At 37.8% G+C, this 14,549-nt stretch overlaps 1 protein-coding gene across 1 annotated transcript in view; it reads left to right on the top strand.

Annotated features, from left to right (window-relative positions):
* LOC6049016 overlaps nt 1-14,549 on the top strand; it is a 63,226-nt gene that overhangs the window by 43,420 nt on the left and 5,257 nt on the right. Inside the window, exons 3-4 of the mRNA XM_038259800.1 lie at nt 12,958-13,350; nt 13,415-13,590. Of these exons, the coding sequence (XP_038115728.1) occupies nt 12,989-13,350; nt 13,415-13,590 (538 nt within the window). The 5' untranslated portion in view covers nt 12,958-12,988. The remainder of the gene's footprint in view (nt 1-12,957; nt 13,351-13,414; nt 13,591-14,549) is intronic.

The raw sequence follows: 14,549 nt of genomic DNA, 5'->3' as shown, positions 1-14,549 counted from the left end.
TCGTTTGCATACATTTAATTGAGATCCGGCTTCAAAAAAGTACATAAATATCACTTAAGTGGTCATAACTCGAGACAGGGTTGCCAGATCTTCAATGTTGTGGACTCATTGGAAAGGTCTCTCGATTACCTAACCAACGATGGGTCGGGTGATGGATCCGGACATCGTTTGCATACATTTAATTGAGATCCGGCTTCAAAAAAGTACATAAATATCACTTAAGTGGTCGTAACTCGAGACAGGGTTGCCAGATCTTCAATGTTGTGGACTTGTTGGAAAGGTCTTTCGATAACCTAACCAACGATGGGTTAGATGATGGATCCGGACATCGTTTACATGCATATAAATGAGATCCGGATATATGTGAAAACACATTTTTATACATAACTTTTGAACTAGTTATCGAAACTTCAAACAATTCAATAGCGATGTATGGGACCCTATACCAAGTCGATTGCAACTGGTTTGGTCAAAATCGGTTCAGCCACTGCTGAGAAAACTCAGTGAGAATTTTGGTCACATACATACATACACACACATACACACACACATACACACACACATACACACACACAGACATTTGTTCAGTTTTCGATTCTGAGTCGATATGTATACATGAAGGTGGGTCTTCGAGCTTTTAATAAAAAGTTCATTTTTAGAGCAGGATTATAGCCTTACCTCAGTGAGGAAGGCAAAAAATTCTGAAAATTTACTAAACATTTCTTATTTTCAGCTGAAATATTGAGGAATATTCTGTTAAAACTGGCTGGGAAATATTTTTCAACTATTTTTCACCTTTTTTTTGTTGAATCAACAGAAATATTTTACGATACAGGCTGGGCCGAATTTCTAGTTATATTTTAACTAATGTCTTACTTGTATACAGAAAAATATTTGTACATGTAGTCAATAACCAGCAGTTGTTAGCAATATTTTTATTGAATTTGCAGTAAATTTTGTAATAATGCCTCACAAATTAATGCTGAGTGTTTTTATATTCCTATTTATTCTGCCTAAAAATTTAAAGCTTTGTACTAATTTGTTTTTTTGTTTTGCATGAAGTTGCTAAATTACTGTTAAGAAGCATCAAAACAAAACTTTTATTTAACTGTTGTTATAAAACATGTAAAGTTTGATAAATGTTTTCAAAAATTACGTTGCATTAAACTAAAAAATAATAAAAAAGCATATTACAAATTTTGTTATACATATCTCGGATTAGTTTTCAAAAAGCCGTAAGAGCCATTGGTAAACAAAGTCCTTTTTGCATCGGTACTCGACCTACTTACGAAAAACCAAAATCAAAAATGCTCTAGATTGTTCATCTACATGTCCTTCAAGTGCCCCAAACTAAAAATAAATGAAATTTTGTTTCATTTTCGAGAAAAACGAAAATTAGTGTCAGAGGTCACGGTGGCTCTTACGGCTTTTTGAAAACTCAACCGAGATATTTAAAAAAGATGTTTAATTTCACGTGAATTCCTTAAAAATGGAAACCGAACAAAATTTTCACCAAGTTTTAAGCTTATATCTTTATTATGTTGTATAAAATTAAATCATCCGATAAGTCATCATCATCTACAATGGTCTCGGGTTTAGTTATTTTTCTTGTGGTTGGACACAGATTTTTCACTAAAGTGAACCTTTTGCTGCAAATAGACATGTGAAATGTATTAGTAATTTAATACAAAATTCTTAATTTCGGCAATAAACTGAAAAAAGGAACGTAAATAAATGTTGAGGAAAGAAGAAAAATCAATAATGCTACTTACCAAGCTTGCATTAATTTAACAATTACTTTTTGCAACAACTTTCATTGCATTTAATTCAATTTATTCAACGTACTCCGATTCCTGAAAACAATATTAAGAGTTTTACTTACCAGTTTATTGAGCAGACGTATTGCAACAAAACTTTCAAGATAATAATTATCTTCTTTTATATATATTATTTTTTAATATTTTACTTCATCTCTATTTTTTATGTTGTCATGTGTACGCATTTCTATGTATTTTATAATTGATGATTCTGAAAAAAAGAATGGTTCATTAAAATTTTATCCGTCGTAAGCACGAAGCTTTTAAATGATTCAGTTTTCTAATAAGAACCACATTATCTAATCTAATCTAATCTAATCGAACACAAGCGCAGCCAGTCCGAAGAAAGCATCCGGGAAGAACTTACGCTTCAAGTTCCTTCTTGTCATTATTAATGATTGCAATACTTTCGAGAACCCCCGAAGTGTATTACACTCAATAAAGCGGCCCGGCCTACTGCGTTGCATTAACCGCATGAGACAGATTCTATGAACAGATCCCACATTTCATAGAACCATCAGGGGAAGAAGAAGAAGCCGGGGACATACCGTACCAACCAGTTCGAATTATTTATAGATTATAATGGTGTGTGGTGTGTAGGGGAATCGTTGGGGAAGGGATTGTTGTATTATATAGTAAATGACCTTGTGACATTATTTCACCACTACGGATTAATTCACTCAAGGAGTATAAATCCTTTGGTGGCCGAATGGCTAGAGCATCCGACTTCCAATCCAAAGGTGTGAGTTCGAATCCCACCTGATTCTATGCGTTTTTTGTTCTTAAAGTTCATTTACTGTCGAAAAATTTCAAGGAGACCGGTCGGGAATCGAACTCTGAACCTTCCGCTTATGAGGCGGGAGCCGTAGCCATTAAGACACGGGCCGGTCTCGTAATTATAATAACCACGCACCCAAGCACAAAAACAGCGACACAAAAGAAATGAAAATGAGCATGCGAAAACAAGACAGCGCGTCCCCGTGGTCAGCGAACTAATTCAGTTTTCTAATGAGAATCACATTAGATAAATTATTGTGCACAAATAAATCTATACTTACTTGGATTAACCAACATTTTGTTAAATTTGCCCGGGCTACTCTATCCGCGAAGAGTTGGTCCGCATCTCTCTTCTACTGCCCTCTCTTTCTATCAAACATTCTTATTACGTGTTCAACTCACTCGCATTAGAGGTCCTCATGGCGAAGGTCGTCCTCTTGCTCTTCATAGTTTATCGCCTGCAAAGAAATCATCAACAAAGCTACTCACCAATTCCACCTCCCCAGTTGCAACATTTTGATTTGCCACTTCAACATTAGCCAAATCAAGCAAAACAATTTAAATAGGCCAAACCCGAAGTGTACACAAACAGTCTGTCCTGCTTCCGTCAGTGAATGTTTACATTAGGAACGAGCAGGACAGACTCTTTGTTTACACTTCGGCTTTGGCCTATTTACATTGTTTTGCTTGAAATAGTGTAATTATCAGCTATCACATCCTCTCACTTCATCATTAACAACACAAGCTCAACAAATCGACCGCTCTCGTTCGAATCCTGACTTCAAATGACAGACGTAAACAAACCCAAGTCAAAAAAATCAAACCATCCACATTAACGACCCCCGGGTCTTTTGTGGTCTCTATTGCAAGTTTCTGCTCGAACCTAGGAGTCCGAAGGCTTGAATGGGGAGAGCACCCAAACCTCTTTTACTCCAAGGAACCTTCCACCCCAGTGTTTGAACTGACGACCTTTGGATTGCGAGTCCAACCGCCGCCAGCGATTCCACCGGAGTAGGCTTGGTTTGGTGTGTTGTTTGTACTTATGGCATGGAGACGACTCCTAAACCTGGAATGACTTAACGGCCTAACAACCAAGGCCGGGACAAACAAACCCAAGTTTATCTTTTAAATATTCAACCAAATGTAAATTATACTCAATTTTTGATTTTTCTAAAACCAAAGCTAACAGTCGAGCACGTTCATTTGAGTTCGGGAAATCTGTTAGCTTTTCGGCTTTAGCATTTTCAACAAACAGGTTATTAAATCAATACTGCATTTTGATTCATTTAACTGAAAATTGGCAGTGACAAGTACGTTAAAGTTAAAATTTACGAAAGTAAAATCAACAATTTTAATTGTTAAAATTTCTGGGCACGGTCTCTCCGTGTAAGTTTGAGATTCTTGTAGCAAATTCACTTCCCTACAACTTTGTTAAAGGGTGAAGCAGATCCCTTATGTTTATTATTTTATCGCCCTAATGACTATCCAGTCGACATGGCTTCTTTCATATAAGAAATGTATGGTTTCAGCTTCATCCCAATTTATAAAAATTAAAAATTTGAAAATCACAAAAATTCAAATTTGGATTGAACATCATCCAGTCAAGCCGAATTTCATTACCAAATTTAATCACCATCAGTGTTGAGCACCAGTGCCATAGCTGACAACCACCACCATCATACACAAATGCATCCAACCCGGCTGACCAAATCCAAATCCGTTTTCTGCATCGCTCCAACTAGGAGATGCCGACAAGTTCAAATTTATTAATTTTGATGCCCGTCAATCAAGCAGGTCCCATAAAGCAAACCATTGTTTCCGTGGTAAAACACAGAGCTCCACCAAGACTAAAAAAGAAAAGCAAAGACCGTGGCCGACCCCCGGGGATCGGATCCAGCTCGGTTTCGTGGCCAAACCCGGCTTAAACTTGAGGTGCTGGGAACCGGGTCAAACCTATTTCCTTCGTGCTTTCGCGCGCTATTTTTAGGTTTCTTTCTACTAGATGGGTGATTTGCCAGAGCTTGACAGGTTAATGCAGCGGTCATCACTGGCGTGCTGTACTCACGAATCGACTTAATTGTTGGACTTAAACGTGGTACTCCAAATAGCGCGAGGGCTTGGCACCGTTAGCACCGCGTCGATATTGACAGGCTGGAGTAAATGATGGTCTTTTGGTTGTAAGTGAAGCCGGCTAACAAATGGCTCTATTTATTATGGGTTTTCAATTTTGCGTAACTTGCTCTAAGTAAAGTAGACACAAAATGAGATGCTCCAGTTCCAGGTTGAAGACTCATGCAAACACGAGCCTGAACAAGTCCGTTTAGTGCGACAAGTGTGTCTAATAAAACAACAATCAACTAGACGCATAGCAAAATGTGGTGCTCAACAATGGTCGATTACCTTGTGAGGAGTATGCTTGTGTGTGACAAATCGCGAATCCAAATTGCATAATCCCCCGGTTACTATCACTCACCACCCCAAGACCGGGTGGTGTGTGACATGTGAATAACGAATGAGATTTTCTTCCTGGATTTGTGCGTGATGTGATGATACAACCAGCACCACATTGTGTGTGGCATAATGTTGGGTGACAGAAAAAAACAACAACAACCGATAGCATCGCGTCAAAAAGGGGTTGAGTTGATGAAGGTATGGGAAATGCAGAGTGTTATGCTGACGCAGTTATTGGGAAAGGGAAAGTTCTTTGGCTTTGCAGCGTAATAGGCAGTGACTTCAACGGGGGAATTAGCGACGAAACAGTTACACCGTTGAAAAGCAAAAATGTGTATTGATTAATGTGTTTCAAATCCTTTTCAAATATGAATAACACCGTTAAGAATAAACAAACTTAAAAATTTAACAAAAAAATATTGTCTTTTTCAAGATTGTTGTTCTGCTTTTCCCCACGAAAACAGCATGATTCGAAAAAAAGCTGTCCGATTGGGCTCCAAATTTTTTTGGGGGTTCCTTGGCCGAAATAATTGGACCTTATCTTTTTATTTGGTCACTAGGGTGACCTACGCCGTGTTAAGGTGGTCCGACAAATTGTTATTTTCGTAGATATTCAAAAAATCAAAATTCCGCGCCAATTCAACCGATTTAAGCAAACGAAAGGACATTAGAAAAGATGATTTTTTTTAAGTTGCTTAAATTAAGCATAACATTTGAAAAGGTCGCATCAAAACTTAAAATGCCGCTCTTTGGTCCCGAGACCTTCAAAATAGCAATTGGGTCATTCCATCTGAAGCGGAACAGCATTTGAAAATTACCCTCTCCGATCCTGCTCAAATTTGGCAGGGCTGTTGATACTATCAAAACATGCAAGAATCCCGAATTTCATCCAAATCGGACCACCCCTCCATTTTTGTACCTCCCCAAAAAATCGAATTTTTGACGATTTTTGACCAAACCTCCTAGTTTGAAACGACGATAACTCAGGAACCACAAATCTTAGAGGGTCGGTCTTAGACTCAATTTTGAAGGAAATTGGACGTAGAATCCATTTCCGTGATCAAAATTTAGATTAATTTATTTTTTCTACCTGTATTGCGCAATTGAAAACTTTAAACGGCCGTATCTCAAAACACCCCAACTTATTTTTTTTATTTGACCTCGCCATCGTGTTCCCCGGCCAATTTTACATAAGAATCACTTATCGACAGAAATGAATATGTTTTGTTCCAGAGATATCGAATTTTAAAGTTTTGTGTTTTCGAGATTACCTACATTAGCTTCATTCGCCGCATCTGCTAGAAGCACACAGGCGGGCTGATCAATAACTGCTACCTGGTCATTTATTGAAATAATATTTCATCATAAATAATCTTTATCAAATTGGGCAAAAATTAACTGTATAACACTGTAGGAAACTGGAGTTTAATCGCGAATGTTTATCTGTTAAAAACAATGAATGAAGTGAATTTCTGTGCTAACCCACAGGACAGAGCAATAACGACACACAGTAAAGGGCAGAATTGGATTCCGATGCAAAATGCAATTAATCTTGTTAGTAACACTGAACAATAAGTGCACGATACATTATTGAGTTAAAAATATGAATTAAAATGAATAAAATTTGTTGATTTGTTGTACTCTAGTGAAGGACGATCACAAGGAGTAGGAAAAGGATTTCTGTAAAGTATAAAACTGAAAAATGTAAGAAAATCACAAAGCTTTATCTGCTGCAAAGCGGCTAATTCCCCAAATTTTGTTGCGATGATTTCGACATCGTCCGAACAACAGTGTTTTTTTTTCTTCTGTCATTCTTGGATTCTTGGAACACAATCCGGCTGCTGTCCTCACGTATAAAGGATTTTTTTTAAATAAAATGTACCTTGACCAAAATCATCTTTTAATCAAATGGAGCAGGCTCACAATATAAAAATTGATTTAATATGATCAATCTTTTAACCCATAAATGAGATTTGCCAAATTATGGTAAAGTGTCAATAATAAACTATAATAATAATAATAATAAAGCAGGTTTTGGGGTTTTTGCTGAATGGTACTATTTTGCTACCGCCCATGATAAAGGCCCTAGTCATGGCCTCGGAGGTTCTCTAAAACGGTTAGCAACACGTAAATAAACGGTGCATTCAAAATAACCCAATAAATATTTTTTCACAAAAATAGATTGATCAAGGTAGGGAACAGCATCTAATTCCAGCGTTCTTCTAATGTTGCCATATCAGCGCTTTGGCATTCAATTACAGCTGATTAAAAGCGTTTTCAACTGAAATCGAGTGATAAATAGCTCAATAAGAAAGAAGTGAACAAGCAAGTTTCTATCAAAAGTTTTGCAAAATTTGTTGTTTAAATAGTGAAAATCTCGGGTGAGTTTTCAAAAAGCCGTAAGAGCCACCGTGACCTCCGACACTAATATTTGTTTTTCTCCCAATTGTAACAAAATTTCATTTTTTTCAGTTTGGGGCACTTGAGAGACGAGTTGATGAACAATCTTAAGCATTTTTGAAATTTGTTTTTTTCGTAAGTAGGTCGGATACCGATGCAAAATAGGCTTTTTTTACCATTGGCAATTACGGCTTTTTGACTTTACCTGCCAAACATACGAGAATTTCCCCTATTAGCCATTTGAATAAATATTTGCGTAAAATTATAAAAAGATAAATTAAATTAACTATCTCCCAGAACACCAGGTAGCAGTTATTGATCAGCCCGCCTGTGTGCTTCTAGCAGATGCGGCGAATGAAGCTGTTGTAGGTAATCTCGAAAACACAAAACTTTAAAATTCGATATCTCTGGAACAAAACATATTCATTTCTGTCGATAAGTGATTCTTATGTAAAATTGGCCGGGGAACACGATGGTGAGGTCAAATAAAAAAAATAAGTTGAGGTGTTTTGAGATACGGCCGTTTAAAGTTTTCAATTGCGCAATACAGGTAGAAAAAATAAATTAATCTAAATTTTGATCACGGAAATGGATTCTACGTCTAATTTCCTTCAAAATTGAGTCTAAGACCGACCCTCTAAGATTTGTGGTTCCTGAGCTATCGCCGTTTGAAACTAGGAGGTTTGGTCAAAAATCGCCAAAAAGTCGATTTTTTGGGGAGGTACAAAAATGGAGGGGGTGGTCCGATTTGGATGAAATTCGGGATTCTTACATGTTTTGATAGTATCAACAGCTCTCTGCGAAATTTGAGCAGGATCGGAGAGGGTAATTTTCAAATTTGCACTTTTTCGTGCACAGTTGAGATGGAATGACCCAATTTAAGTTTTCATACGACCTTTTCAAATGATAGGCTTGATTTTTAATCTTTTAACTATTTTTCTTAAAAGAACAACTAATCAAGACAACTTAAATCGGTTGAAATGGCGTGGAGTTATGATTGTTTGAAAAAGTTGGTTTTTGCGAAAATCGATGAAAATGGCGATTTTTTTGGACCTCCCTAATATGGCGAAGGTCACTCTCATAGCCTAACAAAAAACGGGTCTAATTATTTTGGCCTAGTAACCCCCAGAATTTTTTTTGAGCCCGATTGGATTTTTTTTCTAATTATCTATGAAGAAAAATCTATGAAGAAAAAAAACAGTTTTTTTTATGATCATGATAATAAATGTCTTGCAATTATTATTTAGAACAAATCTGGAGTTTCTTTTTTTTTTTTGAAAGGTCGAATAAACCAAATTTTCAGTTTTTGTTTTTTGGGTGTTTTTAATACCCCTGACTCAAGGTGGTTTCAAAAACACCCTAAAAGCAAAAAGTAGAAATTTGGTTTATTGGACCTTTTCAAAAAAAAACTCCAATCTTGTTTGGAGAGAAAAAAAAATCTCGAGGGAAAAAAGGTGTAGGGGAGTGTAGGGTACTTTGGACACCCTAATGAAATAGCTCTGCCACGGGCTGTATGGATATTTTTAAGGAATGTGGATGACACCAGAGGATAATAGAGACCATATTTGATGGAAAAATTTCATTCTTTTCGATAAATTTTGAAGAAAAACGCATTTTTATCGCAAAAATTAAAAGGTTAATTTGGACATGCCTTGTGGGGTAATTTGGACATGCCTTGTGGGGTAATATGGACATACCTTATGGGGTAATATGGACACCTTTTGTGGAGTAATTTGGACACATGTTGAAAAATAAGTTTAACATTTGATTTTTTGAGCATGTTTTTTAACCTTCAATCTGGTTTTGCAACTGCTTTATATTTTTAAGTGTTTTTTTGCTCACAATATTTCATCAAAAGTTTAAATAATGATTTTGTGGTAGAACTATAATTCAATAGGAAGATAACAAATAGTTCAGTGTAGTATACATAATTTAATCATTCATTCTGTAATGATTTAAACATTGATTGTGGATTAGGCACAAGTTTAGTTTTTAGTGATTATAGGTATCGTTTAGGTTTATCTAAATCAATCTTTATTTGGAACTCATTAACTTGAAACCATTCATTTTTTAATTTTACATTCAAATGGTCGTTCAAATTTAAATATTATTGTAGACCAGCAAAGAAATTAGAAATGTCAAAGAAATTAGTTAAAAACAATCAACATTAAAGTCTAGTTGAACGCCAAATGTACAGTAGTCAGATTTTCATCCATTCAAATATTGAGGGGTCCATTCAAATAATAGGGGTTTTGTAAAAGTCTCATTGCCCACATTCCTTTTTGATTGTTTTAATATTTTAAATCCCTCTAAATTGAATTAAATCCCTTCAAAAACTCAATCGACAATCAAAGTCACTTTTTTTGCCTGTCAGGTAGACTTTCAGGTATGTCCGAATTACCCCACAAGCCATGTCCAAATTACCCCCATAGCATGTTCTATCAAAAATTGCAATATTTAATGATAAAAATTGATAAAATGCACAATATTTATACGTACATATCTCAGGCATCGTCCAAGCAACCCCCTTAAACAAATATTGTCCACTTTTTTGCTATATAATCCCTGCAAAACCTTATTTCCCAACCCTCAAATATTAGAACTTAAGGCAGTGCCAACCAGCCTTTGGATACTTTTTCATATTATAACAAAATTACTCAACCTATTCCAACTTTTTTGTTTTGTCCATACTCCTAGGCCATTACTAGTACTAGCCTTATCACTTAAATTGCCATTTTAACTTTATATCCGAAGAAAAGGTGATTTTTAAAGGGGTGTCCAAATTACCCCCACTGTCCATATTACCCCAAACCCCCCTACTGTTGTTTATAAAGGAGTTACAACACTAGGGCCTCGTGACGCGGTGGTTAGCGGCTTCGGCTGCCGATCCCTAAGTTGATGTGGGGCGCGGGTTCGATTCCCGCCTTATCCTCCTGGCCTTCTATCGGATGGGGAAGTAGAACGTCGGTCCATTTGCGTAAAAGAGGTTTTGGGTGACTCACCACACAACCTTCGGACGCCTAGAAATGAGCAGAAATTTGCAATAGAGACCACAAAAGACCCGGGGGTCGTTAAAGTGGATTGATTTGCTTTTTACACTACTGCAAACAAACCACAAACTCGCAAGGTAGGGGAAATCTACCCTTTCCAATCAAACACCTATCTTCGTCATATGGAGAGTTTGATGCTCGATTAAAGCTCCAAAAATACTATTTGGGCTATAAACTTACCAGCAACAGCACCGCCTCGAGTAAGCACGCAAATGTATGCCACTTACTGGCCAAAAAGATCACATTTAATGCACTTTTGATCATAATTTGTATTTTGCGAGACCACTTCTCATCATTTTGTTGGCACACACAGTGACACACACGAGAATCCTCAAACGCTTAATGAATATCGCCAAAATTAACTTTTCACTTTCGCTTACTTTTTCACGGCGCTTAAGATATGAAATTGCTTCCAACTACCGGCAACATGTTCTTTTGACCGTTACTTAGTCACTCATTTGAAGAATAATCCCGAAAAATGTAATAAATTAGCAAGCGCCATCAAAAAAACAAACGCGCCAAGTCGTTTGACGTTTCAATTTTCAATTTGCATTCCACTCGAAGGCTGAAGAAAACCGAGCGAGAGACGAAGGCAAAAAGAACAAAGGCTGGCGTCAACACCACCAGCAGCACAGCCAGCGATGCCAGGAAACTTTCCTATAAATTCCACTTTTCGTGAGTGTTCGTTTGAACTGTCAGCGCAAATGGCAACACTCGACAGAGTGTTGGAAGAAAAAGAACTAAGCCGATATTAGAAAAATGGGCGTGGCCCAATGCATTCGCCTCGATTAGAATACCCTTGGGAATTTTTTTGTTAAATGCTTGGTAAAGAAATAGAATAACTTTTAGTGAAAGTGAAAATAAACAGAAATGTTCACAAAAACTTGCTCTACTCGTTGGTGCACTTGGTTTTAGTAAAATTCAAGGGAGACTCTAGATTATCCAGCATCATTCAAACACGACCGCTTATTAGGATTAAAATGGGTAGATTTCCCCTATGTAGATTAGCGTGGTTCACGTTTCTATGAAAAAGACAAAAGTTGTTATTTTGTCTCGCATCAACCGGAATTTCGTTCTTTTATGTCCCCAGAAGCACTCCTGAAAATTTGAGCCCATTTGGTAAGGTCTAGGAGCTCCAGTTTTAATTTGAAATTTATATGGGATTTTGATTTATTTTCCATGGGAAACTACCTTTTTTTACATTGTATTAGGATTTTTTTTTTATAAATCGATGAAATGACTTGATTCTTATAGTAGGAGATAGGTTTTGAACTGGGAAACAACTTTGTAGAACATACCAACATGCTAGGAAGTGACCCTTTAAAGATACAGATACTTTTAGATGGTGGCTTTTGAAGTAAAGCCCCTTCAAAAGCCACCATCTAAAAGCATCATTATCTTTAAAGGGTCACTTCCTAGCATGTTGGTATGTTCTACAAAGTTGTTTCCCAGTTCAAAACCTATCTCCTACTATAAGAATCAAGTCATTTCATCGATTTATAAAAAAAAATCCTAATACAATGTAAAAAAAGGTAGTTTCCCATGGAAAATAAATCAAAATCCCATATAAATTTCAAATTAAAACTGGAGCTCCTATACCTTACCAAATGGGCTCAAACTTTCAGGAGTGCTTCTGAGGACATAAAAGAACGAAATTCCGGTTGATGCAAGACAAAATAACAACTTTTGTCTTTTTCATAGAAACGTGAACCACGCTAATGTAGATTAAATAAGGTAAGGCGGGTTTCAAGCTGTCAAAATAGTTAGTTAGCACGAAACCCGGATTTTATATGGAGATTTTCAGAAAAGTGAAAATTTGACCATTTGCCGGGCAAATTTCACCGGATTTTTTTCTGTGGGCTGAACCCCAAGCTGAACCCCAGCCAAGCAAATTCAATTGCATCACCCAACAACTAAGCTGTTGCACCCTGAATTCATCTACCGATGTCAAAATCTACGTGCATCACGTGAAAACGCGTGCGCCCTCGAAAACACAACATAAACCTGTCTTCCAGCCGCACGACAACAAACGCACGTGACGACACGTGTGCGGCGCAGCTATAACCGACCAATTTTCCCATTGTTGCACTTTTTTCGCCACTCACCACCCTGTTAGCTCCTAGTTTGCATTTCTGCACCAGTTACGACCGCCGCCGGCCCATTGTTTCTGTACCCCGAGCTGCATCTTCCGTATCAAATTCTTCACGCTTCTTGCAATTTCCCAGCCCCTTTCGTACGTAACTCTCGCAGGTATCCATTGCATGCCTGCTGGTGGTGGCCTCACCCATTAGAGGTGGGCTCCCAATTATCAAATTATTTCCCCCTTTTTTCGGAGTGGGGGCACTTGATTAATTTCCAGCTCGTTTGCGAAAAGAAGGCAGCCCCCTAACCAGTCGTTATCGAGTTTTCGCCAGGGCCACAGTGTCTAATTTGCCCACTTCTCTTGCCGGTTTTCGTTGCAGGTAGCGCACAGAGGGTGAACCACCTGGGAAGATGACTGGGCGCGGAGCAAACGCTGCCTGGTCAGTGGCAGGGTCACTGCTGCTCCTGCTGGGTCTGGTCAGCCTGTGCAGTGGCCACGGACGCCTCATAGAACCACCGAGTCGAGCGTCGGCCTGGAGGTACGGATTCTCGACGCCACCGAACTACAACGACCACGAGCTGTACTGCGGCGGGTTCAACCGGCAGTGGCAGAAGAACGACGGCAAGTGCGGTGAATGTGGGGACGCTTTCGACGTCCCGCGGCCACGACCTCACGAGTTTGGCGGCAAGTGGGGCCAGGGAGTGATCGTGCGGCGGTACAAACCGGGATCGGTCATCACGTTGCGGGTCGAGCTGACCGCTAGCCATATGGGGTAAGATCGATCTGTTACGCTCCAAATCAACCACAATCCTAATCACCTTGATATTGATTTGTAGATACTTTGAGTTCCGGATGTGCGACAGCGTAAAGGCCCAGCAGGACTGTTTGGACAAGCATCTGTTGAAGATCATCAGCGGCACGCCCAGCATACCGAACCCGAGCGATCTGGGCACGCGGTTCTATCCCCGCAACGGCAGCCGCATCTACGACATGAAGGCCGAACTGCCTAAAGGTACGTAGCTAATAAGATATTTTTTTTCTGAGGACTTCATTTGGTGAAAATTACATATTGATCAATAATCGATTTTGAGCGGGAAAATTCTATTCTTAGTCAGCAAAATACAGAATCTAGTTGAATTGAGTACATTGGCGACAGAGTATTTTGTGGTGATCGTGATGATCAATTTTCCATGGTAGTGATGCCTGGCTACACTTAAAAAAATTACAGAAAAAAATACAAATTGGTTAGCCTTAACTTCTTTATAAAGCATTTCACGTGATCTTGCGATTGGTGAATAAACCAACAATTTTTTTAACGTTTTTGTTAACATATTGAAGAAAGGCATTGGTCACTGATATCCACCAGTTCGAATTCGAAACACATTTTTTTGAAGTTTTGTTTGAAATTAAAATTATCATTGAAACAAACTTCTAAAATCGATTGTAAACTATTCAGAATATATCTACAACGGTTATCTATGCATTTGTAATCAAATTGAGGCTTTTTGATCTTTTCACAAATTTGGTATGTTGGGACCACAGAAAAAGATTAGAAATGCACTGATATTGGGCAAATTTGTGACAGTAGCTATACTTTATTAATGTATTAAGCATTTTGTGATTCCGGACACTCGATTTTACTTATGAATCGCTCAAAATAGGACTGAAATGTATTCTTTAGAGGGCTTATGTTAATTTGATAATTCGAACTGTCAAAAATCCACCAAAGCATCTAACGTCATGATTCGAATTCCCGGACGCTTCGAAACCCGGACACTTCATCTTGTTTTATCAATTATTTGGATATAAGTTCGCATTATGATTGTCAAAACTGTGTTATTTGATGAATTCCAACATCAACTTTCATTTAAAGTTTGTTTGAACGCTGTAATTAATGCCAAAACAATTAAATACAATAAAATTATAAGTTTACCAAAAATGCGAAACATTTCACTTGAAATATTTCATAGG

The sequence above is a fragment of the Culex quinquefasciatus genome, chromosome 3 (genome assembly GCF_015732765.1).
Source record: "Culex quinquefasciatus strain JHB chromosome 3, VPISU_Cqui_1.0_pri_paternal, whole genome shotgun sequence".
In the NCBI taxonomy this organism is placed as follows: Eukaryota; Metazoa; Arthropoda; class Insecta; order Diptera; family Culicidae; genus Culex; species Culex quinquefasciatus.
The sequence above is the reverse complement of the archived record's forward strand: the minus strand, read 5'-3'. Positions and strand labels throughout refer to the sequence as shown.